The sequence below is a fragment of the Taudactylus pleione genome, unplaced genomic scaffold (assembly GCF_031769625.1).
Source record: "Taudactylus pleione unplaced genomic scaffold, aTauple2 ptg000046l, whole genome shotgun sequence".
NCBI classification, from domain to species: Eukaryota; Metazoa; Chordata; class Amphibia; order Anura; family Myobatrachidae; genus Taudactylus; species Taudactylus pleione.
The window spans coordinates 13,579,864-13,607,039 of record NW_028284448.1 but is presented as its reverse complement, the minus strand read 5'-3'; the positions used below and the strand labels follow the sequence as shown (position 1 = coordinate 13,607,039).

Below are 27,176 nucleotides of genomic sequence, written 5' to 3'. Positions count from 1 at the left end.
ATGCTCTAAAGGGATGATTTTTACTATGCAGATATACTAAATTGCACATGTAGGGTGCCCCTTCCCCCTTTTCAATTTTATTAGTAACCCTTGGTTGTGTCACATATTACACCGCCTTAGCTACGGCTCTGTATATAGTACTATAGCTTTAATTTTACTAACACATAACCATTCAGCTTAAATTTTTGATTGTATGTACATTACAAAATGACTCCATTCTTTACCTACTGTAATTCCCCTCATGCACCACCACTCCCATACAGCATAGCTCACCCACAGAAATACTCCTCACTTACCACACTCCCTGACCCCTTACCTCACACCCATTGTAATTACTCTCTCACTATCACTCCTACTGCAACATCAACATACTCCCCAATAACACAAACATACTCCACCTGCACACCAACATACTCCTCTTGCACACCAACACGCCTCCAGCAAACCAACATGCCCCCTGAACATCAACATAATTCTCCTGCACATCAACATACAGTACTTCCTCTGCACATCAACATACTTCCTCTGCACATCAACATACTCCCCCTGCACACCAACATACTCCTCCTGCACACCAACATACTCCTTCTGCACACCAACAGGCCTCCTTGCACAAAAACATGCCCCCTTGCATGCCGACATGCCCCTCTGCACACCAACATGCACCTTTGCACCTATATGCCACCCCTGCCCACCAACATGCCAACTGTACACCAACATGCCCCTCTGCACACCAACATGGCCCCTACACATCAACATGCCTGAAACATGCCCCCTACACATAAACATGCTCCCCTGTACACCAACATTCCCCAACACCGTGGGTTAGTCTTAACATTACACTTTTACTTACATTATTTCCTGCAGTGCTGTCTGCTGCACAGGACCTGGAACAGCAGCAGCCTCCATCCAGTGTGTGTGCCATGTGACTGCAACAGTCACATGACACAACATCAGGAAGTAATCTGCTTCTGACCAGGATCTACTAGGGCTAGTTCCCTTTCCTTGGTAGTCTGTTACCAAAAAATGCATTCCAGATGGCACCTCCTACCAGCCCTGGCACCCTGAGCATGAGCTCCACCTGGTCCCCCCACACTTAAGCCCCTGCCCTTGAAAATTAAGTCTGTTCATAACATGTACATACAAGCCTCATAGGTAAGGGGACAGAAGTCAACAATTATGTGCTGTAATCTAGAAGATCAGTGGGAACAATATGCAACATGACAGCTAGGCAACATTAACACAATAAAAAAATGAAAAATAAAAAAATTCCAAAAAGGAGATGTTACAAAAAATAGATTAGATCAGTGGTTCCTTCCCAAACTTTTTTGGTTCATGGCATCGGTGTCTCAGATTTTTTTTCCGCAGCACCTCTAGGTGCCAGCAGGGCCAATCTCTGAAAAGCTTTGCTTTTTGGAGTATGGTATACAAGGGTCAGACCATAGTCCCCATTGATAATAATGGGGACTCTCAGTCTCCAGTGCTAATGTATAACATGGTAAAGAGGGCAGAAGTTGAAGAAGAAAAGTGGTGGCAGGAGAAAGTGCAGGGCAAGAGGAACAGTGGTTCGTGAAGGGCACGGGAAAGGTGGGAGGTGGTGGGTAAATGGTAGAAGTAGGTGGAGAGACAGATATAATAAGAGGAGTAATCAGAGACACATGTGAAGGAGGACAAAGAAAGGCCAAACACACATAATGATGATAAGAGACACACATGGGCCTGGGGCAACATGGATACATATGTTGGGGGCTGGTGGGCATGGTGATATACATACTGGGGACAGACGAACATATAAACATACACACTGAGGCTTGGGAGAGGGGGACATGATGACACACACAGTGAAGCTTGGGGGGAACCTGGTGAAACACACATACTGGGTCCTTGGGAGACAGGGTGACACAGACACCGGGGCCTGGAGGTACATGGTAACACACACATCGGGGCCTGGAGGAAACAGGGTGGCAAATACTCTGGGTCCTGTGGGGAATGGTGACACACAGACACAGGGGCCTGCGGGGACACATGGTGACACACAAACTGGGGCCTGGGGGGCATGGTGACACACAATAAGGCCTGAGGGAGGACAAGGTGATATACACACTTGGTCCTGATAGGGGTGAGGGGGCATGATGACATACATACTTTAGCCTGTGGAGGAAAAGGAAACAGCTGTACAGTGAGGTACTATAGGAAGTTGAGGAGCTCAGCATACGGAGTGCAGCATCTGCATAGGATGTGCTGCTGCCCTATGGAAACGGAGATCAGGGTCATCATAGTGCAGAATGAGGGCAGGGCAATGCATCACTGTCAGAGCCTGCCTCTACTCTACACTCAAAGAGTAAAAATGAAAAATTGTGTGGTCTCATTTAAAGTAATGGTAAGAGCGACACCCAGTTATAAATTATTAAAGCTTTGCAAATGTTTATATGCACACCACAATGCTGCTTTTGCATGGGCAAATATATTTTTAACCTGTGGTTCCTGTTTTCATACTAATATTTTGGTAAATGGGATGACTAATCTAAGCAGAATGATGAACCAGAAGTTTGCAACTACTGTAATTGTAGTGCCATGAGGATTTTTGCTTCATTAATAGTAATGGTCCATTTGGGAATAATGGTTTGGGCCCAATCTGAGGAGAATTACTTTTCTTTTGAAGTATATCCTGGATAGTTTATGTTTAATTGAAAGTCAAAGAGGCTAAAGTAATATTTGTGGGCAAATTTAAACAAAAACATGACTATTTTGAACTATGATAATTAGACCCCTAATCTATATAACAAGCAAGAAAGTGTATGCCTGTCTGTTTGTTCTTTATGCACGGCCAGAGTTTTGTACTAGTTCCACTAAATTTGGCATGGTGGTGTAGTATGACCAGGATTATGTTTTTGGCTATGTTTGAAGTTTGTCAGGACCATGGAGGTCTACATGGTGCCCCCCAAGTAGGTCTTGGAGTCTCTGATTTGAAATTTTGGTTTAAGCAAGTTCACTCAGGATGTCTTCCAGTGCCTAAAGCTGGGTACACACAATAACGATGGATCCGCCGTCCTATCTGATGCTTGGTAAGTGCATACACATTTGCCAGTCGTCGGCCCGATGTGTTGTGCCTGATGTCACAATGGGGCAGGCTGACTACTTGTACACACAGCATGATGTGCCAATATATCTGCAGATATATTGCCCATCGGCTGTGCTGCACAGCCGACACGATATGTCTGTGAATGACGTTGCTCACAGACACATCGCTGGTACACACCTGTCGATGTGCACACTATATATTGGCCGCTCAATTGAGCTGCCGATATATTGGCCAGAGCATACCCAGCATAAAACTGTACTTGTCTGAAGGAACAGGCTGATATGTACCAGTGGGGGGCAAGTAGTGCTCCAACGGAAGAGCAGTGAATCGGAGGATCAACTGTCTCACTGCACCTGCACTGACAGTTACTGATTTCCTCCAAGCACATTTTCATATGCCATGCTCTCCAAAGTTGGTCTGCAGAGATTTCTGCTCATCAATGATTTCTGATATCGTAGTGATTTCTGCCCTGTAAGTCACTCTGCTCCTGATATACCCCATTCCAAACAGTCAGAGTTTTGGCTTCAAACAGCCTTTTTTTTCTGGCTCCTAATTGTTTATACTTCAGTGTTGAGGTAATAGTGTTTAAATACTGTATTTCAGGGCTAAAACCATGTTAGCAAACAGTGGGGATATTTTCAGGATCGATGGAATGGGGTAATAGGCGAGGGCAATGTAAAAAATTAAGGCTGCAGATGTACTTCAAGGTCCATTCTTCAACCCAGGCAACACTGGGTATCCCAGATAGTTGATAAATAGACATACAGCATTTCTTTGAGCCACTCCTTATCTAGGACACATTTGCAGTTATTTTGTTCTGTTAATAGAGGTTACTATTAAATTCTTTTAGTAGCTGATACCTCACTGTAAAATGAGAACTGTTTCTGGAATACACAGATGTTCTGCATTATGTGTAATCCTAAACATGCATGTTTCCTTCCTGTACACAATTATCGCTCTTTTCTTGTCTTCTAGAATGTAACTGTGGTGGCGGTCCATGTAACAATAAAACAGGAGAGTGTTTATTAGAGGACCCTGATAATCCAAGTGGATCCGATTGTTCATTTAGTAAGTTACTCTCAATTGGGAGAACATAACTTTTTCTCTTACTTTAAGAAAAGAAGAAACTATAAATAAAATTACAGAAGAAGCTGTTGTCATTAGTCATGAAAATGACAATACAGACATCAAGGTGAATAAATTATAGTTGTTTAGTCAGCCCAACCACATCCAAATTGAAATGATAGACTACAGGGAAAAGACTTAAAACTTTCATATATTGCAATATGCAACATATTGAATAGGATTGCTTTAAGTGCAGGGCAGCGAACCATGTAGTGGGATTAGGTTACCTATATGCAGAATATAAAGAACACAGCACAATATACAGAAATGCACATTTAAGAGCACCTACAGTAAATGCAGTATTGTGCTGTGTACATAGCTTTATTTAAGTCATTAAAAGAATATAGATGGATAGACAGAGAGATAGTTAGATAGATAGATAGATAGATAGATAGATAGATAGATAGATAGATAGATAGATAGATAGATAGATAGATAGATAGATAGATAGATAGATATTTCTCCATAGTGCAAAATGTTGCAGAATACACTTAGAAGTTTCCAAGTCCAGGCAACTAACTGATCAATATGGTTGAAGATGCCCTCACCATTACTACAGTTTATATAGTATTTATCTATCTTTCTGCCTTCTTTGTGTTTTTCACTGATGCTTTTATATTAAGACTGGTGAACTTATTTTGCTTGCCTTTGACTCTATCTAGGCTGTGCATTGTGTGTACCATTGAACAACTGTATCCACAAAGCAAATATACAATGTTGTCTGGTGTATATATATATATATATATATATAAATGAAGCAATTTATTCAGTAAAATCTGCACACACAAACAATATATTTGTGTAAAGGTTGGAAAGATTTTATTGTAGTTTGTACATAATGAAGTAAAAGACGGGGCCTGAGTCGGGACTGCATGCAAGTAAGTCTGAGGTTGGATCTTATGATTTTTAGCAACCAGGGTCTGCATACACAGAACATAGGCATACAGATCTCAGTTGCGTCTCCATGTGTGGCTCAGTTAGTGCAACTGGGTGTTTGCACATAGGATAAAGGTGCTGCTGGCCTGCAGTGTGCATGTAGGTTGCATTGCAGACTGTTTAGACTTGTGCGTTTGCAGAGATCCATCCGATTTCTTATGGATCTCTTGTACCAGGGATAGGACTGATGCAAATGTTGATGATGATGACGGCTACATTCACAAGCGGTTAAATGGAAATTGGTGCAGTCGCATTGATGCGGTTGACTGAATCCAGATGGATATTTGAATTGAAAACGGAAAGTGTCACCATTACATTCGCTTTACATACATCTCTGACTCAGGCCCAAAGTGTTTCCATAAACATTATTGTACGATCTAACTACCCTCCTGTTTTCTTAGGTTGTGATAAATGTATCTGGGACCTGATTGATGACCTCAGACTCAATTCTTTACTAGTTAACCAAACTAGGGCAACGATACAGAGCATATCCACTGGAGTTGCAGTTAATAAACTTCTTAATGACATTAATTCTACCATCTTTCTACTCACGGTATAGTATTCATTTTGTTTTGCTTGTAATTGGGGTTTTTGTCTATTGTTCTGCATGAATTGCTATCTGTCTGTTATGGTATTGTAAGTAATCAATGAAATGTCTAACAAACATCGGCATTAGTGCACAGTGGTAATGGAGCAGGGAAAACTTTCCTGTACTGACATTGCGAAAGCTCATGTCATACACCAACAGTACAACAACATTCTGCTAGTAAACGAAATTCAAACTAACATCTAATATCTCCTTCCGAGCTAATAGAAGAACCAGCTTGTCCAGCATCTATTGCCCCACCCACGGGATACATACGTTTTGCTTTTTTAACTCCCAACTTCAGACCCAAGTCTTTTTTCTCCCCTAAGTGTGACACCAGCTAATATATGGCTATATATTAGCTGGTGTCACACTTAGGGGAGAAAAAAGACTTGGGTCTGAAGTTGGGAGTTAAAAAAAAAAAATATCTATAATGCAGGGCTGAAACTAGGGTGTGCAAACAGTGCCTCTACACAGGGCACTGAGGGCGGCACATTCGCTGCCACACAGCGCCTGCATTTATACAGCCTCCAGGTAGTGCTCTTCTTGCTGGTTTCGGTGGCCCTGCCCCCTCAGCATGACATCATGACATCACATGTTCGGAGGGACAGGGATGGCTTAGGGGGGAAAATCGCCCTGCTCCAGTGCTGCTACAGTACCACATCTTAGCCAAACACCTTAGGAGGACTCTCTGCTAAACTTGTGCTACACATTGGGGCAGATTCATTTAGCTGCAAATTCCTTATTAATACAATAGAGCAATTCACGCAATTCAAAAAGCATCAAATCGGGACCACCCTTCAGGTATTGCACATATATACATATATACTAGGGGTGAGCGGGTTCGGAATTCAGAAATCCGAACCCCCCCGAGCCCCCCCGATCCGAGTCCGATCCGAGTCAGGCTCGACTTTTCCCGCCTGACTCGGATCTGAAATCGAGGCAAAACGTCATCATCCCGCCTTCCGAGTCTCGCGGGTTTTGGATCCTATATAAGGTACCCGCGTCGGCGCCATTTTCTCACTCGGCTGTGGACAGTGAAGAGGGAGGGTGGGAGTTAGGGCTGTGTAGTGTAGTGTAGTGTAGTGTAGTGTAGTGCTGCTGTTGTCCACTACTTCAAAGTCCATAGGGGCTGGCTGTGTTGTGCTGTGCTGCTGTTGTTAATAGGGGCTGTGTCCACTACTTCAAAGTCCATAGGGGCTGGCTGGACTGTGTTGTGCAGTCAGTTCTCCATAGGGGCTGTGTCCACTCCAAAGTCCTGTGCAGTGTCCCAGTCCTAAAGGAGTGCTGTAGTGTTGTCCAGGGGGTGCTCTGTCCATCAGGGGTGCTCCCCCCAAGTGCTAAAAAAATAATATATTTTCTGTGTTTGTGAATTGTGTGCGCAGTAGCCGCACGTGCATCAACAAAGTAGTGCCAAGCGTGCGCCTGTGTCATAAGTAAAGGGCCGGCTGGCTTGACCGTTAAAGGGTGCTGTAACCCCCGAAAGTACACTCCAGTCCAAACCAAAAAAAAATTATTTTCTGTGTTTGTGAATTGTGTGCGCAGTAGCCGCACGTGCATCAACAAAGTAGTGCCAAGCGTGCGCCTGTGTCATAAGTAAAGGGCCGGCTGGCTTGACCGTTAAGGGTGCTGTAACCCCCGAAAGTACACTCCAGTCCAAACCAAAAAAAAAATTATTTTCTGTGTTTGTGAATTGTGTGCGCAGTAGCCGCACGTGCATCAACAAAGTAGTGCCAAGCGTGCGCCTGTGTCATAAGTAAAGGGCCGGCTGGCTTGACCGTTAAGGGTGCTGTAACCCCCGAAAGTACACTCCAGTCCAAACCAAAAAAAAAATTATTTTCTGTGTTTGTGAATTGTGTGCGCAGTAGCCGCACGTGCATCAACAAAGTAGTGCCAAGCGTGCGCCTGTGTCATAAGTAAAGGGCCGGCTGGCTTGACCGTTAAGGGTGCTGTAACCCCCGAAAGTACACTCCAGTCCAAACCAAAAAAAAAATTATTTTCTGTGTTTGTGAATTGTGTGCGCAGTAGCCGCACGTGCATCAACAAAGTAGTGCCAAGCGTGCGCCTGTGTCATAAGTAAAGGGCCGGCTGGCTTGACCGTTAAGGGTGCTGTAACCCCCGAAAGTACACTCCAGTCCAAACCAAAAAAAAAATTATTTTCTGTGTTTGTGAATTGTGTGCGCAGTAGCCGCACGTGCATCAACAAAGTAGTGCCAAGCGTGCGCCTGTGTCATAAGTAAAGGGCCGGCTGGCTTGACCGTTAAGGGTGCTGTAACCCCCGAAAGTACACTCCAGTCCAAACCAAAAAAAAAATTATTTTCTGTGTTTGTGAATTGTGTGCGCAGTAGCCGCACGTGCATCAACAAAGTAGTGCCAAGCGTGCGCCTGTGTCATAAGTAAAGGGCCGGCTGGCTTGACCGTTAAGGGTGCTGTAACCCCCGAAAGTACACTCCAGTCCAAACCAAAAAAAAAATTATTTTCTGTGTTTGTGAATTGTGTGCGCAGTAGCCGCACGTGCATCAACAAAGTAGTGCCAAGCGTGCGCCTGTGTCATAAGTAAAGGGCCGGCTGGCTTGACCGTTAAGGGTGCTGTAACCCCCGAAAGTACACTCCAGTCCAAACCAAAAAAAAAATTATTTTCTGTGTTTGTGAATTGTGTGCGCAGTAGCCGCACGTGCATCAACAAAGTAGTGCCAAGCGTGCGCCTGTGTCATAAGTAAAGGGCCGGCTGGCTTGACCATTAAGGGTGCTGTAACCCCCGAAAGTATACTCCAGTCCAAACCAAAAAAAAATTATTTTCTGTGTTTGTGTGCGCTTTAGCCGCACGTATATATATCAATATAACATAAATGGAGGACCAAACTTTCTCCGATAAAAATAAAATAGGGAAAGATCAAGAACCACTTCCTCCTAGTGCTGTTGCTGCTGCTGGGAGTTGTTCATCATCCCAGAGAGGAAGTAGGAACATCACTACTTTTACTAAACAATTGACCCTCCAACAGTCCCTAGCGATGAGGATGAAGTACGACAGCAGTCATCCTGAAGCAAAACGTATAACTGAGGCCTTGACTGCTATGTTGGTGTTAGACGTGCGTCCGGTATCCAACATTAGTGCAGTGGGATTTAGACAATTGATGGAGGTAGTGTGTCCTCGGTTCCAAATCCCGTCTAGATTCCACCTGCATCCTCAAAGCAGCAGCGACAAGCGTGCGTCTGTCTGTTAAAGGGTGGTGACACCCTCAAAGTGTGCTACACAAACAATTAAAATATTGTTCTTTTTTTTTCTGTCTTTGTGAATTGTGTGGGCTGTAGCCGCACCTGCATCCTTAAAGCAGCAGCGACAAGCGTGCGTCTGTCTGTTAAAGGGTGGTGACACCCTCAAAGTGTGCTACACAAACAATTAAAATATTGTTCTTTTTTTTTTGGTCTTTGTGAAATGTGTGGGCTGTAGCCGCACCTGCATCCTTAAAGCAGCAGCGACAAGCGTGCGTCTGTCTGTTAAAGGGTGGTGACACCCTCAAAGTGTGCTACACAAACAATTAAAATATTGTTCTTTTTTTTTCTGTCTTTGTGAATTGTGTGGGCTGTAGCCGCACCTGCATCCTTAAAGCAGCAGCGACAAGCGTGCGTCTGCCTGTTAAAGGGTGGTGACACCCTCAAAGTGTTCTACACAAACAATTAAAATATTGTTCTTTTTTTTTCGGTCTTTGTGAAATGTGTGGGCTGTAGCCGCACCTGCATCCTTAAAGCAGCAGCGACAAGCGTGCGTCTGTCTGTTAAAGGGTGGTGACACCCTCAAAGTGTTCTACACAAACAATTAAAATATTGTTCTTTTTTTTTCGGTCTTTGTGAAATGTGTGGGCTGTAGCCGCACCTGCATCCTTAAAGCAGCAGCGACAAGCGTGCGTCTGTCTGTTAAAGGGTGGTGTAACTCTCAAAGTGCTCCAAAAAATAAAAAACTATTTTTTTAATGTGTTTGTGACTTGTGTGCGATGTAGCCGCACCTGCATCCTTAAAGCAGCAGCGACAAGCGTGCGTCTGTCTGTTAAAGGGTGGTGACACCCTCAAAGTGTGCTACACAAACAATAAAAATATTGTTCTTTTTTTTCTGTCTATGTGAATTGTGTGGGCTGTAGCCGCACCTGCATCCTTAAAGCAGCAGCGACAAGCGTGCGTCTGTCTGTTAAAGGGTGGTGACACCTCAAAGTGTTCTACACAAACAATTAAAATATTGTTCTTTTTTTTTTGGTCTTTGTGAAATGTGTGGGCTGTAGCCGCACCTGCATCCTTAAAGCAGCAGCGACAAGCGTGCGTCTGTCTGTTAAAGGGTGGTGACACCTCAAAGTGTTCTACACAAACAATTAAAATATTCTTCTTCTTTTTTCTGTCTTTGTGAATTGTGTGGGCTGTAGCCGCACTTGCATCCTCAAAGCAGCAGCGACAAGCGTGCGTCTGTCTGTTAAAGGGTGGTGTAACCCTCAAAGTGTGCTCCACAAACAATAAAAATATTCTTTTTTTTTTCTGTCTTTGTGAATTGTGTGGGCTGTAGCCGCACTTGAATCCTCAAAGCAGCAGCGACAAGCGTGCGTCTGTCTGTTAAAGGATTACATCGGTGACAGCATCCAAGTAGGCATGTCAGACAGTCCGTACCTGTACTGGCAGGAAAAAGAAGCAATTTGGAGGTCCCTGTACAAACTGGCTCTATTTTACCTGAGTTGCCCCCCCTCCAGTGTGTACTCCGAAAGAGTGTTTAGTGCAGCCGGGAACCTTGTCAGCGAAAGGCGTAGGAGGTTGCTTCCACAAAATGTGGAGAAGATGATGTTCATAAAATGAATTATCAACTCTTCCAGGGAGACCAGCCTCCAGAACGTACAGAGGGACCTGTGGTTCCAGCAGGGACGAATTAATACTCTGTGAGGATGAGGATGTACACACTGAAGAGGGTGAGGAATCGGTGGATGAGGAGGATGAGGATGACATCTTGCCTCCGTAGAGCCAGTTTGTGCAGGGACAGATAAATTGCCAGCTTGTTCTGTGGGGGCCCAAACGAACCAATCATTTCAGCCACAGTTGTGTGGCAGACCCTGGCGCTGAAATGATTGGTTTGTTAAAGTGTGCATGTCCTGTTTATACAACATAAGGGTGGGTGGGAGGGCCCAAGGACAATTCCATCTTGCACCTCTTTTTTTTCTTTGCATTATGTACAGTTTGGGGCCTAGTTTTTCAATGCCATCCTGTCTGCCACTGCAGTTTCACGCCTAGATGGGTCACGTGTTTGTGCCGCCCACTCGTGTCGCTTAGCATAGTCATCCAGCTACCTAGGTGCAACCTTTTGGACATAAAAACACTATTGTGAGGTGTGAGGTATTCAGAATAGACTGGAAATGAGTGGAAATTAAGGTTATTGAGGTTAATAATAGCATAGGAGCAGAAAAACCTACAAATTCTGTGATTTTAGCTGTTTTTATGCTTTTTTTCAAAAAAATACAGATCCAAAACACAAAACCCAGAACCCAAAACACGGAAGGGTGGTTTTGGCAAAACCAATCCAGATCCAAAACACGAAGAAAGATCCAGATCCAAAACCAAAACACAAAACACGAAAAGTGGCCGGTGCACACCCCTAATATATACACTATGCGATCTATGTGATATGCATGAAAGAGTGGGGAAATCATACTGAATGCCAAAAAGGAGTTACATAAGGTAGCAAGTGGCCATGAGGACAGTGTAGGTTTTTTATGGCCATAAGAAAACTATAGGAGGCTGTTACAGGGGTTCAAAGGACTGACTTTTATAACTTTTGTTAATGAATGAAGAAAGATGATGACATTAATAGGAATTGTAGCAAATAAACATATTTAGAGTATTTGGGGGTACATTTAACTGTTTCTATTGTAATTTATAAGTGTGTATATACAAATAAAAATATTAGTGAAAAAACACTTGCAACTAACATCTGTACAGTAAGTTAAAAAAAACAACACTTTTTATCAAAACAACACCTCAACATACATGTATCCAGGGCCGTAAGGAGGGTGGTGTGGTCTGTGCCGTAGCACAGGGCGGGATGCCCTGGAGGCAGAACCGGCCAAGCTCACCCGTTGCAGTGCGGCCAGCTCCTTCTCTCAACTCAGGAGCTCCATCTCCTAGCTTCCGCACTATGGGCTCGATCCAATTAGGTACGTATTGCAAGTAGCGAGTTTGTTTCTTTAAACTCGCACACATCGCCGCGACGCTCGCTCCCGAGAATTCTCCAATCCAATTAAAAATGCCTAATTGCACTACTCACAGCGGAGGGGTGAGAATTGACTGCCAAATGAGATTTGCAAGAATTGCATGAAATTGTGGGGAGACCACCCTGGACCCCCCAAAATGGATAATTTTGTTAGCAGAACTGTATAGACGGCTGTTTTTGGCCATTAGGATGTTACTGTAGGTTTTGAAATGGTGTCAAATGGCTGATTTGTGCTTTTTTTTAAATGCAAGAAAATGATAAATCTCAAACGAATTAAAGGAAAAATGCAAAAAACTTTAGGAATAAGGGTGATTTTGGGGTACTTTGAGGGCACCTTGAAAAATGGAAAAAAAAAAAAAACAATGATTTTTCAACTAAAAAATTATTGTGATTAAATTTGGGGTGCCTACAGTAAAGACAAAGTTGATTTTGGGGTAATTTGAGGACATTTTTTTTTACCCCAAAAAATGACATGTAATTATTGGACTAAATAAGCTAATTAGAAACTTCCAATTGCCTAATTGATCATTAGGGTTGGTGTCCAAGGGGTTCAGCACAGTGTCCCCACATTTTAACCTTAAAATAAAGACTTTCCTTTCCATCTCTCACCCTCAGGGAGGTGCGAGTGGAAAGTTGCGAATTCAGTCTGACTGATCAGTGCGAGTTGCTAATTGGATTGCAAAATGAGGGGTCTACTTACTAAGCAGTGTTAGGAGACAGAGTGAAAAGTGATAAGAAAGTGATAAGGTGCCAGCCAATCAGCTCCTTACTGTCATCTCACAGGCTGTGTTTGAAAAATGACAGTTGGGAGCTGATTGGATGGCACCTTATCACTTTCTTATCACTTCTCTCTCTGTCTCCTAACATTGCTTAGTAAATAGACCCCTTAATTCGCTATGCGAATTCGAAGTGAAAATCGCAACTCGCACCTTGCATCTCGCAATTCGCACCTAATCGGATTGACCCCTATATGTGGCGAGTGATGTCATGACGTTTCCCACTGTGCCGTGCGAGGAGCCAGCGGACCGCAGGGCGACTTAATTCTTTAGTTCACCGATTCATTTAGCGGTTCAGGTGGGTGACCATAAAGATCAGACAGCTATATATGGGTGCAGTATCACTGACCACTAGACATCCCTTATGTATGACATCTACACAAAGCTGTGGTGCTTCGTTTTCTTGTCATCTAACTAAGTATACATGCACAAATTAGATAGATAGATAGATAGATAGATAGATAGATAGATAGATAGATAGATAGATAGATAGATAGATAGATAGATAGATAAGCAGTCTCTTTTAGTCTCAGCTTATGTTTTTACATTGATTCAGTTGAGTTGTTTGAAGCTGGCATATGTGCATGCAAATAAATAGAATACAATTTCTATTATAGGCTGCTCAGGCTTGTTAATAGGAAGAGTAAAGGAACATTTATACAGTCAAATTATTTGTGGATAGGTGACAATTTGCTCTGATGAAGTTGGAATGAAGCTATATACCATTCAGACGAAATGTGTTGGATACACCATGGCTACTGGCAAATCAGTTGAGGTTTTCTACAGTTTTGTTCAAATTTAGACAATCAAAAACAACAATAAAGAGCAAGAGCCCCCTACTACTATTAAATTATAGCAAACAAAAATGAGTGTATCCAAGTGGCAAAAATGTATATGTACCAAAAAATTAAGTTTTCTAGAATTTATTCTTATTCTTTTGAAATAACTCATGAGTCTGTTCATTATGCAGAAATAACCTAATATGGCATTAATAGAAATACTTTCATGTTGAAAATATGTACAGATGTGTCCTGCTACATCTATCCTCAATACGCCACACAGCACGACATGCCTGGCGTAAGTGAGCCACCAGGCCCCATGCTACTCTGCTAGCGTCAGGAGTTTTTTTTTTGTAGAAGATGCATCTAAATCTCAATGTGATAAGGATACACTAGGACTGTGCTGATTAATTTGATATGTGACACTTGCACACAGTGGCATTGCACACAGATATAGAAGTGTTGCATATCAAATTAATGAGTACAGTCTTCTGGTGCATCCTAGTTGCATCACATTGCATCGTAGTTGCATTTTCGTCAGATAAAGACACAAAAATTACACTCGGTGCTAGCAGAGTTTCAGGTGATCTGGGACTGTTTGGCACGACTGTAGCCAGGCCCGCTGAGAACCGCGGCGGGCCCGGGTAATATGGGGCATGGCCTAAATGCGGGAGGTGCGGCCACACCCGCTTCCCGACACAAAAAAAAAGCTTTGCAGCGGCGCACGGGGGGGGGTCGCTCTGGGCCCCCTCAGCCCTGCTCAAAGCCAGGGGGGGGCGCGATCAGTGTGATCGCTCCCCCCCACAGGCATAGGAGACTGCACGAGCAGTCTCCACTGCAGCACAGCACACGCTGTGTGCTGGGCTGCTGTGATGGAGGGGGAGCGGCGTCGGGCCCCTCAGGAAGCCCGGGCCCCGGTAATCTGTACCCGCTCCCCCCCCCTCTCGGCGCCCCTGACTGTAGCAAAGATGTGCAAGGACGCATCTGTACCTGCATACCAGAATTGTAGATTTGAGAAGCTTATCTGTGTGTATTTAGAAAATCCTGGGAATTTCTTTTTTTTCCAGGAAAAATCTCACATGGCATTGACATCAATGGAAACCATATGTGAAAACAAAAAAGTATCATTAGTGTAATGAAATATTACAGCAAAAGCCAGTACTGCAAACAAATGCCTGCGTACAAGAGATCAAGTTTATAGCTTCTCATATCTCTCTAGCTCGCCAATATATCTCCATATTTCCAAGTGAGAAGCCTTTTAATTACAATTGTTTAATACCTGGACCTACTTGCAAAAAGTTAAGATTAATATTTGATTTACAATAAACACTAGCTATGCACTGACAAGTAAAGTACATACAGTAGCAGCCATAGACTAGTGCTTTCCCATGTAACAATGCATGTACTATAACGTTCTTACCATTTATTTGTTTTGTTTATCATTAAAAGGAAGATCTAGCAGAAAAGAAGAACCACTCAGGCTTTGCAGATCTCCAGATTGATAATGTTGAAATAGAAGTGGACAATCTTCAGGCAGCCGTCAATAATATTGCACAGAAGGTTAGTACTGTATAGTACTGTATATAAACTACTACAGGCTTCATTTAGAGTTAAAGGTAAAAAGACATCTCTACGACTGTATTTACATAGAATAGTTTGGTAAAATTCTATGAGATTAATAAACACACTGCTTGCTTATATTTAAATAAATCATTTTGCATTACGTAAGTGTTGCTCTTTTTTCATTTGCAGCTGTCATGTGTCTGTGTTATATAAAAACACATGGCTTTTATATATCTATGATGATTCTGGATACCCCATATATTTATTATACTAGGAGAAATCTCACAAACCTACAGTATAATAGGAATACAGCTGTACTGTGTTTCAGAAATATGTTTCAGAAATATGTACAGTATATGTTGAGGGTTTGATTTAGCAATGCGGTGTAATTTCTTGGGTTTTGAGTCTTTTTTTCTTCAGCGGTAAGTCATGTCTTTCATAGTTCCTAGACCCCAGTGTGTGACCCGCTGTATTAAGAGAGCAATGTCAATTTATATTGAGCTATGTCTGGTTTGCCTGGTAAATAAAGTGAGGGATATTCACAGCTTTTCCTAATGCACTGGAGAAGAAGGTGATAGTGGAGGCCTGATTCAGAGGTGAACGAATTGTTGATGCTTTGCGCAAGTGGCCAATGTTTTCAGTCTGCGCATGTCCCCAAGTCGAATTGCGACGGTGTCCTGATGGTTACCAACGAGAGCTGCGGAACAAATTTGGAAGCAGAGAGAGGCAATTTTAGTGGGCATTCCTGGGTGGTAACGGGGTGACTAACCAGACCCGTGTGTGTCGCGTGTCAGAAGAATAATCTGTGACTCCATAAGGCTGGTGCAATGTTCGACGGAGCGACCGATGGTGCTGCTGATGTCGCATTTTAATGCGCACAGCGGCAGATAAGTACCGCAGCCAGTGGGCATCTCTGTATGAAGTCCATCAACTGCGGCATCAGCATTAAGATGTAGTTGTGCAGCAGCAAAAGACAAAGTCACTTCTGCAATAGTGTGCACCTCTGAACTCAGAGCCTACCATTGAATGATGAGTTCTGTCTTAGGCTGGGTACACGCTAAACTATGTGTACCCAGCCCAAACTCTGCAGCGACGGGACCAGGCGGGGGAGCCAGCATCAGCAAGTGCATACACACTTGCCAATGCAGACAGGACAGTGACGGACTGGCGTCACTAACAACATCCCCCGTTGGCCCTGCATGTAGGACCGAGGGCTGACAACCCGCGGGAGCGCGCATCATTAACGAGCAGGTACACACTAAACAATGTGTCCAATTTTTGGTTCTGATCCGCCGGATTGGATGACATATCGTCTAGTGCAGCGGTCGCCGACCCATGGCTCTTTAGGTTATGTGATGCGGCTCCCCCACTGTAACTGTGAATGCTAGCCTCTGAAGTGGTCAGAGGCTAAAGAAGCCTCTGATCGCTTCAGAGGCAAGCGTTCCCAGTGATGCAAACCAAGGTTGACGTCATGACGTCACCCGCGATGTGAGGAGCCTACCCCACGCGCCTGCTGGATCTAGTTATATCCAGTCAGAGGCAGCGGGAGCCGGAGCCAGAGCGGTCAGGTAAGTACTGGGCTGGGGGAACTGCATATGGGACAAAACTACAGGGGGCACAATTACAGGGGGCACTGCATAAGGGTTAAAACTACAGGGGGCACTGCATAAGGGGCACAAATACAGGGGACACTGCATAAGGGGCACAAATACAGGGGCACTGCATAAGGGACAAATCTACAGGGAGCACTGCATAATGGACACTACTGGCTGAGAGCCAGTGGGGGGGGGCAGCCTGATAGCTGGGGGTTGCTGCCTGATTTCATGCTTATGGGGGCAGAGTGGGGCTTTTGAGATAACTCCGGTGGGTGGGGTGGAGATGGCTGCAGTAACACATGATGGGCCGCTGCAGTGGCATGGGGGGGCTGCATTGACACATGAATGTGGACTGGAATGGCAAGGGAGGGGGCTGGAGTGACACATGGAGGGGCTGAAGTGTGTATTATGTGAATCTTGCTTTTTCAATGTATTTTATGTAGTTCTGGATTTTACCATGTATTTTATGTGGGTGTGATTTTTAAAATGTATTTTATGGGGATCTGGCTTGTTTCAGAATATTTTATGTGAATCTGTCTTGTTTCAGTGTATTTTATGTGAACGTGGCTCTGTCAATGTTTTCTATTTTGCTCTGGCTTTTTCTTTCACGTCAGTGAAAGAATTATATTGGGAAGATTATGTAAATTGTGTATTTTCAATGTGCTTGGCTCACCCCAACGTGACTAAAAACGGGGGTGTGACACAAGGTCATGCTCCTGCAAGTGTCAAACCAAAGGCTTGCACACAAAAATGGGGTGTGGTAGCTACCCCATTTGTGCTTGCGCGCCTTGGACGCACGCATGCTATCGGCTCTTTAGCTTAACTACAGATATTTGTTGGCTCTTTGCCTCTGACTGGTTGGCCACCCCTGGTCTAGTGTGTACCCAGCATAAGCCTTCTGACAAAGGGAGAGATAACACCCACTGCTAAAGCTACTTAGCTTGCTGCACTTGGTACTTCCCCTAAAGTCAGTTTTCAGTCTGAACTCTTGCATTGAGAATTTGCTGGTCAGTACAACCCTACACATTGGTCTTTAATCAGCACTATGGCCCTCATTCAGAGCCGTACGCTCTGAGCAGAGCGCACGCTCTGAATGAGGGCCGTCCTCCATAACTATGGAGCGTCCTCCTGGACGCTCGTATAGCTGTGGGTCACCACCCACAGCCTATACGAGCGTGCAGTTTGAAGGCCGCGATGGTCTTGACCATCGCGACCATCGAAACTGCGAGCCGGAGCCTGCGGTTGAGGTTTTCAACCGCAAGGCCCGGAGTGATTTTGGCTCTATCAGAGCCAAAATCACTCCCACTGACATCACTAGTGATGTCAGTGGGCCGGCTTCTGACGGGAGGCGTTCCCTTAGGAATGCCCCCGTCAGGGAGGCACGCCCCCGGCACGCCCACCAAAGGGGGCGTGCTGTCAATCAACATCGACAGCACGCCCCCTTTGATCAGACACAACGAGCGAAGGAAAGTCCTTCACTCGTCGCGTCTGGCGCATGCGCACGACGGAGCTCCCTCCGTCGTGCGCATGCTCAGCGCAGAACATCGACCCACTTGCGAGCGGACAGCCGCTCGCGAGTGGGTCTGAATCAGGCCCTATATTTTCCTAAATACTTCACTATGTGAGATTCCAACAAGGATATAAACTAAAAGTCATACTAAGATATGCATATACTGTACAGCACTATCAGTAGATTCTGGTAGAATAATTCCCATTGTAACAGTGCTTTATTTCATGACATTGAATTATATATAAATGCAAGAGATGTGTAGAATATGTGAACAGTTTAGAAAACATAATTTTAAATAAAACATCACAGTGTTTGAAAATATAATTTTATTTAAAACATAAAATTTTACTAAAAATACAAGGGAGTGTCATAAAGTTCTAATTACCATCATGAAGGTTTTGAGATATCCAGATGTAATTTGATCAACCTAATCATTGATCTTTATGTGCATGATGTTGTAAATTACAGCTACTTATGTCAACTTGTTTAGTTTCTGGAGCTTGTAGATGTCAGTAACCTGCATATGGACAAAACTGAAGCCTGCAATGTTATTAAGTTCCTCCATTTGAAGGGTAATAGCGCCTGCCAAGTCCATGATGAAATGGTGACTGTTTATGGTGAGAATATGACACAGTTGTAAGGTGGAAAAGGAACTTTCAAACTGGACACATGTCCCTCTCCGATGAGCCTCAATCTGGGAGACCCTCAACCACGGATGATCTTGACACGGTGAAGAAAGTGGAGGCTCTTGCCTCGAATACAGACAAATAACCATTGAAGTGGTCATGAAATAAGTTGGTCTTAGTTATGGGAGTGAGTGGAAGATTATGCATGAGCAACTGCACATGTCTAAAGTGTCATCACGATGGGTTCCCTGCTTGCTGACCCCATTTCACAAGCAAACTCGATGTGAATTTTCGCAGCGGATGTTGAAAATTTATTTGCACGTCACTTGACTATGGATGAATGCTGGGTCTACCCAGGGCCGGCTCGAGGCATGTTCGACCAGTGCGGTCGAACAGTTGGGCCACCCCATAGAGGGCGCACCCCTCCCAGCCATTCCCGATTTCAGCGGGATAATCCCATTTTTCGGGCATTGCCCGCTGTTCCACCCGCAGTGTCCTGCGCGCGGTCGGAATTTTAGGCACCTCAGCTGTGCACCGATGCCATCCATTCAGTGCAGGCAGAAAGCTGGGGGCAGCCCAGCTACTGACGTAGTGCTGGGCTCACCCCCAGCCTAATGTTAAATGGGAGGCGTGTACCAGGTACTGGTAGATGAACTAGCTGCATAAAGGGGGAATTCTTTACTACCCACCTATTACTCTACTCCTCTTTAAGTGAAGCGCAAGGATAGTGGATGCTAAGTTATTAGTATCCAGAAATTACGCCCCCAAATAGCATCATTCGGTATGTGGCCTATAGTAATTATGACCACGCCCCCTTTTTGGTCGCACACAGCTTCCAACCACGCGAGATTTAGGGCGTCTGGATACCTCGCCACACAGGGAGCAGATCAAGCTAGAGCCGGCCCTGGGTCTACCTGTACGATCCAAAGACCAAAGAAATGAGCAAGGAGTGCAAACACTCCACCTCACCCTCTCCCAAAAAAGCCAAGGGGCAGAAATCTGCATGGAAGGTCATGCTGTACGTTTTTTAGGACTGTTGTGGCGTAATCCTAACTGATTACCTTCCAAAGAGTCAGACCATCACCAGCGCTTATTACTGCACCCTTCTGCAGAAATTGCCAGATGCCATGAAAGAAAAACGCCATGGTAGGATCAGCAAAGGCATCCGTCTCCTAGCTGACAATGCACCTGCACATCCAGGCAAAGCATCCACTGTGGAAGCAGACAGGTGTGGCTATGCAATTTTGCCCCATCTCCCCTAGTCGCCACTTTGCGGTAGACGATTTAACAACACAAATTATGTAATTCTGGAAGTGGAACAGTGGTTCTCCAGGCAATCGCAGGACTTCTATAATGATGGGTTGCAGAAGGTCAAGAAACACTGGCAGAAGTGTGTGGCTCCCACATTTAACTTTCTATCTCATTCTGTTCATGGTGATTATTGAATCTTTACAATATATCCTCGTATGTTTTAAATACCCAGTAATGTATTTTATGTAATTAATCTGAAATTGCTTTAATTCCAGATTTGACATTAGTTCAGTTAGCACAAAGCCCTAGCCCTATGGCACAGCTAATCTAATGTATAAACCTACTCCTATGCATAAAAAAGGCCAAACACACATAAATGCATGAAGCAATGACTGTTTTCTTCCTGTATAATGCTTTGTCATGGAAGTATCTTAATGTAAGTATTTTCGTGTACTATATATTGTTCTTTGTTCTGTATCAGTGTTTTTTTCGTGCAGCTGTGTGTGGAATGAGCTACCCCTAAGATGGAATGTAATGCGTTTTGCATCAATACAGAATGTAACTTTGTGAATTTATGTTGACATTGGCTGCATGTAGGGAAATTTAGCAGAGATGGAAGGCCAGCAAATACACAAAGAAACATTGGAAACGATGAGGCGTGCTAAACTGACTGCAGAACAAGTTAGTGATATACAGGATGGCATCCAAGGTAAACAAAATAATATTATTAGTTAAAAGTTACTGAAATTTCTTGTTATAGTATTGCAGATGTGTTATTCTGTGACAACTCTTCTTTGTTAATTTTGCCTCAGCATATATTAGGTACAGCGGATGACAAAAATTAGGGGTGCACAGAGGTAGGAGGGCAGTGCCAAGCCAGTATACAGCTGTGCAGCATGTACAGAAGACCCCGGAATTTGCAATAGATTGTGGCCGTGCCCCCAAACGTTTGGTCACGCCACTTAGTACAGAGGACAGACAGATCTCCCAGTGGTCCTGCCAGAGGCCATTCAAATCTTGCCATCCTAGAAGACCACATTGGTTCACTGGTGGTAGTGTCAACCCTGATAATAGGATTTTTTATAACTATAAATTATAATGCACATAATATAGGCACTGGCACAGCATCCTCCTATAGTAATAAGGGCCTGTTGTAAAAAAGTCTATTTTTCACTTTTGAATTTATTCACTGTTACAAACTACCAACCTCTTCTCACCTAATTAAGAAATGTCAAAAGTGTCTTTATTGAAACCAACTAAAGGCCCCTATACATCAGCGATGGATCGCCGTGATGTAGCGATCCAGAGATGCCGGGTCGGCGCCTCGGTGAAATCCAACATGTTGGATTTCACAGATTTGCCGCACGATCAAAAAATTATTGTGATTGGCAGATCGGTGAAATTTAACATGTAGAATTTCACCGATCCTGTGATGGATCGCGGAATATCAATGTTCGTCGGTCGGCATTTCCGACCGGCGGATCGGCGTTTCCAATCCGATCTCAACATTGCGACGATCCGTCACAAATGTATGGGGACCGTAAGATTCCATGCAGAGCCCTGCATGATCAGTCGTTTTTACATTTACATTTATATACAAGACTGTATATAAAAAATTTAACAAATAATGAAGAATGGTTTTTAGTTTTATTTTAAAAGTTTCAGATTTATTACATCTCTTTCCACAATGCCTCAGTAAACGAAGGTTCTATAATAGGGAGTAATGGATAGCACCTGTATCAAGCAGGTGATATGTTTCTGTAAAAACCAAATGGCTAGAAATGAGTATTTAAAAGATACATATTTACTATATAAGATATGTTTCCAGTTACAGATCTTATTTAATGCTCTATTTGTGAGGGCTGATGATCTGTAGAAACATCATGGTGGGGTTAACTAAAGATCTTCTAGCTGTGGATTGCCTTGTTCAGAAAATAAATAGGGCTTCTTTAGTGTATAGTCAGTGGAATAAGACAAACACATGAAAGTGCTTCACTATTCAGAAGAACTCTCTGGGGTCTTTTAAAAGCCATAAAATATTTACAGGCACAGTCTAAGCTTTTTATGTTCATAAGAATTACATACGTTTATAACTTCCAAACTTATACAACCTTGATTAGCTTACTTAACCTTAACTACAAATAAAGACACAGACACCATAGCTTGGCTAAAAAAGGTCACAGCTTTTATTTATAATTGAATCAATTAACCTAACCAGGGTGGCAAAGAGACGCTGCAGACTCAGTTCTAGCTTTTTAACTTACTCCAAAATACTCAGGGAACGCCTAAACCGTTCCCCCTTTCAGACGCACTTAAACCGTGAGGGTCTCACTTCCCTCCTGGGCCAATCCGAGGCGTTTCGTGCAAAAACGCCCGGGTCCCCCCGTGCGGAGCAGGACAAATCCGCCTTGTACATCGAGAGCAAGTGCTCCCACAGTTATCTTGCGTCCCATAAAACCACTGAGCTGCAGCGTACTCCCGCCAAAGCCAGGCCCTAATAGAGACTGGCCCACCACCCAAAAGAACTAACCAAGAAACGAAAACAAATCCTGAACAAAAAGATTCATACCCAGTCCGTTCAAATGCCCGCCATCATGACGGAAGAAACGTACAAGATCACCCTCAAAAAAGCCATGACGCACCACCAAGCCACCTATCGACACGACATGCTTAGACACTGCCACGTTCACCTTCCTCCGTGTTCTTTCCAATGCCCCAAACTTTCGCACTCCTCTCCACGTCAAGCGGGGTGTCATCTCTGACCACACCATCTGAATGGATGGCCATTTTGTACGAATCAAATCCACAATCTCACGCAGACTCACGATTAAACCCACGCCTGTCAGCTGACCAACATCATTGCCACCAACGTGAAGCACCAGCCATTCGGGCATTCCCCATTTTGCTACCGCAGAAACAATCAGTGCCAAAACACCGTCCACTCGCAAACCTCTCACTCCAATCCAACGCACTTTCCGACTACCAATTGGCAAGCCACTAGTCCGACCCGAGACATGTTTTTCCGCCCCAAAAATGTAGGAGTGGCCAACCAACCACACCTGCCCGTCTTCTTTTGTCAACACTGCAAAAGAAGAAACCCTAACATGAGAAACCACACCCAACCTGGATCAAAACGACACAACTTAGAACAAAACAGAGCAACTAACTAGCAGGGATGCCAAAAAAGGGGGAAACAGGAACCCGAGTGAAGAAGAAAAAACCAAAAACCTACCCGTGAACCAAATTGGGCCAGATCATGGCTAACGGGAGGAAAATTAAAAAATCCCCTCACACCCCCAATTGTTGAACGCTAACCGTTCAACGATTGGCAGGTAAACAACGTTTTCGGGTTATCGCAGGGTGCGCACCTACAACTTGTCGCAGCGAACATACTTCTTATAACACCCTGACTTCCAACGCCCCACCTTTTGAATATCCGAAGGAGATGCCCCTGCAAGCGCTGCACAAGTGGCTGCCCCTATTCGAAAGGAATGGGTGCCATAATCTGTATGATCTAAACCCAATTCTATTAAACTTCGCTTAAATAACGCAGTGAACTGAAACTTTGTGAGAGGCTTAGCATCCGCATGAACCAACCACTGAATCCCCCCAACTGGGCGCACTAACATGTATTGCGATGCTAAATGAACCGGGCAAATATTGCAATCCTGCTGCTGCGCAAGCGTGACCCATTTACCCCTACCTGACTGATCCGTTTTAGAGAGACGGAGCTTACAAAGCACCGCCGCATCTCTAAAAACAATGTCCTTATACAACAACCCGGAGGACTCAGATAAACTATTAACTGCCACTAATTCGCTAACCCTGAAAGCTCCAAAAAACGCAGCAGAAAAAGCTAAACGAAAAAGAGCAGCCTCAAACGAATCAGAAGCTACCTTCTCCATAACCTTAAGCAATGCTGCCAAAAGCTGGGTGTCCACCGGCCGACGGGAATCGGCGCGAGCAGGAGCTTGCCTAGCCCAACCTTTTAGAGCCTTAGCAAGAAGAAAAGACCTGGTTGGGTCAATCAAACCTTTTAGTTTGCAAAAAAAAGAGACTCCCGCAAGCGCCGACGCCACGTAGGCCCTGGACCTCCCCTGCTGATATCTCTCCCACACAAAGGATGACAGCAACTCCTTCGGAGACTTACCCTCCGAATCTTGGCGCGCGCAGTGACTGCTCCAATCCCGCCATGCGGCCGAGTATTTGCGGAGAGTTGATGGAGCGAGCGATTGCATCGCCAAAGCCTCTAAGCCGGCCTGATTATCTGCCACACAAACGGGGGGCATGTCAAACCAACAGCAGAAGCAGACGGTGCAAGCGCCCGAAAACGTTCAAATTGAAAACGAGACAATGCGTCTGCAATCTCGTTAACAACACCCGGTACATGACGAGCTCTAAAACGTATGTTGGCCTCTAAACAGCGCAAAATTAAATGACGAAGCAAACGCAAAACTAACGGAGAGGACGATCGCTGATTGTTAATAGCATGCACCACCCCCAAATTGTCGCACCAAAAAATTACATGCCGGTTACTCAGACGCGCTGACCAGAGTTCCACAGCAACGACAATTGGGAACAGTTCCAAGAGCAACAAATTACTAGTTAAGCCTTTGTCGCGCCAAACTAAAGGCCAAGCAGTAGCGCACCATTCCCCATTGAAAAAAGCCCCAAAACCAGATGATCCAGCCGCATCAGTATACAGTTGCAATGACCCATTTGCCACTGGAGGCGCTGGCCAAATACGTTCGCCATTGAACTGAACCAGAAACTTGGTCCAAACCCGAAGATCTTACTTAATCTCTGACGACAAACGAATATGATGATGCGGCTGTCTCGACCCAGCAGTGGCCCTCTCCAATTTCCTACAGAAAACCCTGCCCATGGGAATTATGCGACAAGCAAAATTAAAGGAACCCAGCAGTGACTGAACTCCACGTAATCTTACCGTGTCCACTGCTAAACAACCCGCAATCTGTTCTAACAATCTAGCCACTTTGTCGCTTGGTAACCTACAACAACCCGCAACCGTGTCTATCTCAATTCCCAAGTACGACAGACAGGAAATGGGACCCTCCGTCTTATCTTGCGCAATGGGAACTCCTAAACTGCGAAACAGAGCTTGAGCGGAAAACAGGAGGTCTGCACAGACGTCGCTCTCCCCTGGACCTATGAAGAGAAAGTCATCTAAATAGTGTGCCACGCCCGCTTGTCCTGTGCCGGCATGAACACACCAGTGTAGAAAAGAGCTGAATTTCTCAAAATAGGCACAGGAAACCGCACAACCCATAGGCAAACATTTGTCAACAAAGTAACCTGACTCTAGTTTGAATCCCATAAACTGCATAGCGTCTGGGTGCAACGGCAATAAACGGAAGGCTGACTCAATGTCTAACTTAGCCAGCAGCGCGCCCTGCCCAAAACTGCGCACTAAGACTTCATCAAAACTTTGATATTTCACTCTACAAAAACTATCAGGAATGGCGTCGTTCACCGAACGCCCATCAGGATATGATAGGTGTTGGATCAAACGAAACTTCCCAGGGGCCTTCTTGGGTACCACACCTACCGGAGAGATACAAAGATCCTGCAACGGAGGAACAGGGAAAGGACCCTCCATCCTCCCCAGCAGCACCTCAGCCCTAACTTTCGCTTGCACAACTTCTGGGTAGTCCCTGGCCGAGCGCAAGTTACGGGGAGACCGGACCCATAAAGGACCCACTATTGGCAGAGAAAAACCGAACGAAAAACCTTCTAACAAAAAAGAAGCGTCCTCCTTATGAGGATATAGACCCAACCAGCGAGCTAGTGCAGCTAAACAAATAGGCGAATGAGCCTTAACCAGCTCCTTTTGACCCTTCACGATCCTGGGTGGCACTAGCAGACCCTCTACGGCAATCTTTGGCTGGATGTTCCCCCCCGCAGAGACGACAGGAGTGACGAAAACGACAGGACGACCCCCGTGTACACCGGGAGTCGTTGAAAGCAAAACACTTGCCCTTCATAACTCCCGTCGCCCCCGTCCTGCCACTAGCATAACCCTTGCGAGGATGCATCCCGTCCAAAGGGGGCCTACGCTGCTGCGACACCTCTAACCACACCTCTACGTCTTTTGCTCCGAACGGAATAATCTTGCTGCCATCATGCTTTCTTCTAAATTGCACGTCGTATTCCCACCATGCCAAGGCCCGCGAACGGACAAACATGTCTAGCACTAAAAAAATATATCTCACTATGTTTACATGTTCATCCGCTCGCGTCTCCAAATAGCACGCCGCAAATACCAGCATGCCCTTCAACCAACTGGTGAAACTACAGAAAGCCTCCTCGCCCATACCCCCCGCCTTCTTAGCCTGACCAAAAGCCTTTTTCATATCTTCGGTAAGCGTAAAGAAGTCGACAAATTTACCTTTACGAATTCTCCCCCTCACACTCTTTCGCAGGCCGCGAAGAACGGCGGTGTTCGCACAATGCACTGAATCAGCCCCTGCCGCCACTGTAGCTAGCTCCACACTAACGCCCTGTGCAGCTGTACTCACTGACTTCTTGGCTAAACGCCTGGCAACCATTTTGGCTATTTTACGCGGGCGCGCAGGGGAACCAGAAGAATGAGAAGAAGAGGAGGAGTCAGACATAGACGAACAAGAAGACTCATGCTCACCAGCACCAGATGGACCCGGAACAGCTCCCTCGACTTGCTCATTCGTCGTGGCCAAAGACTCGCCTGTCGTCCCTTTCTCCGCGCACACCGGATCAGCTGCTGCAACAGTGATTGGTTCGCTTGACGGAGCCTCGATCGCCCTCCGATTATCTGCAACCGGGGTAGACTGGTGAACAACAGGACTGGAAGTCACTACCATCTGCGCGGGGGGGGTGGGAATGCCGGGCGTAGGCGGAAGGGGTGCAGGCGCGGCTAACAGACGAGCCGGAGGCACCAGCGTGAAGGGGGTGGAGGTTTGACTGTACATGACAGGAGATGCGGAAGGTAGCATCGGCATGGGAGCCGATGATGCGCTTTGCTGCGAAATTGGCAAATAAGGGAAATAAAGCTGCGGATGAAAACCTGAGAAAGGGTAAGGTCCAAAAGTGGCCCCAGAGTAGTTGGGATA

General features: G+C 44.9%; 1 protein-coding gene across 1 annotated transcript in view; it reads left to right on the top strand.

Annotated features, from left to right (window-relative positions):
• The window catches only part of LAMA4 (laminin subunit alpha 4), a 163,967-nt gene that overhangs the window by 43,693 nt on the left and 93,098 nt on the right, over nt 1–27,176 (top strand). Inside the window, exons 8-11 of the mRNA XM_088460491.1 lie at nt 4,058–4,150; nt 5,545–5,696; nt 14,972–15,082; nt 20,665–20,776. Of these exons, the coding sequence (XP_088316617.1) occupies nt 4,058–4,150; nt 5,545–5,696; nt 14,972–15,082; nt 20,665–20,776 (468 nt within the window). The remainder of the gene's footprint in view (nt 1–4,057; nt 4,151–5,544; nt 5,697–14,971; nt 15,083–20,664; nt 20,777–27,176) is intronic.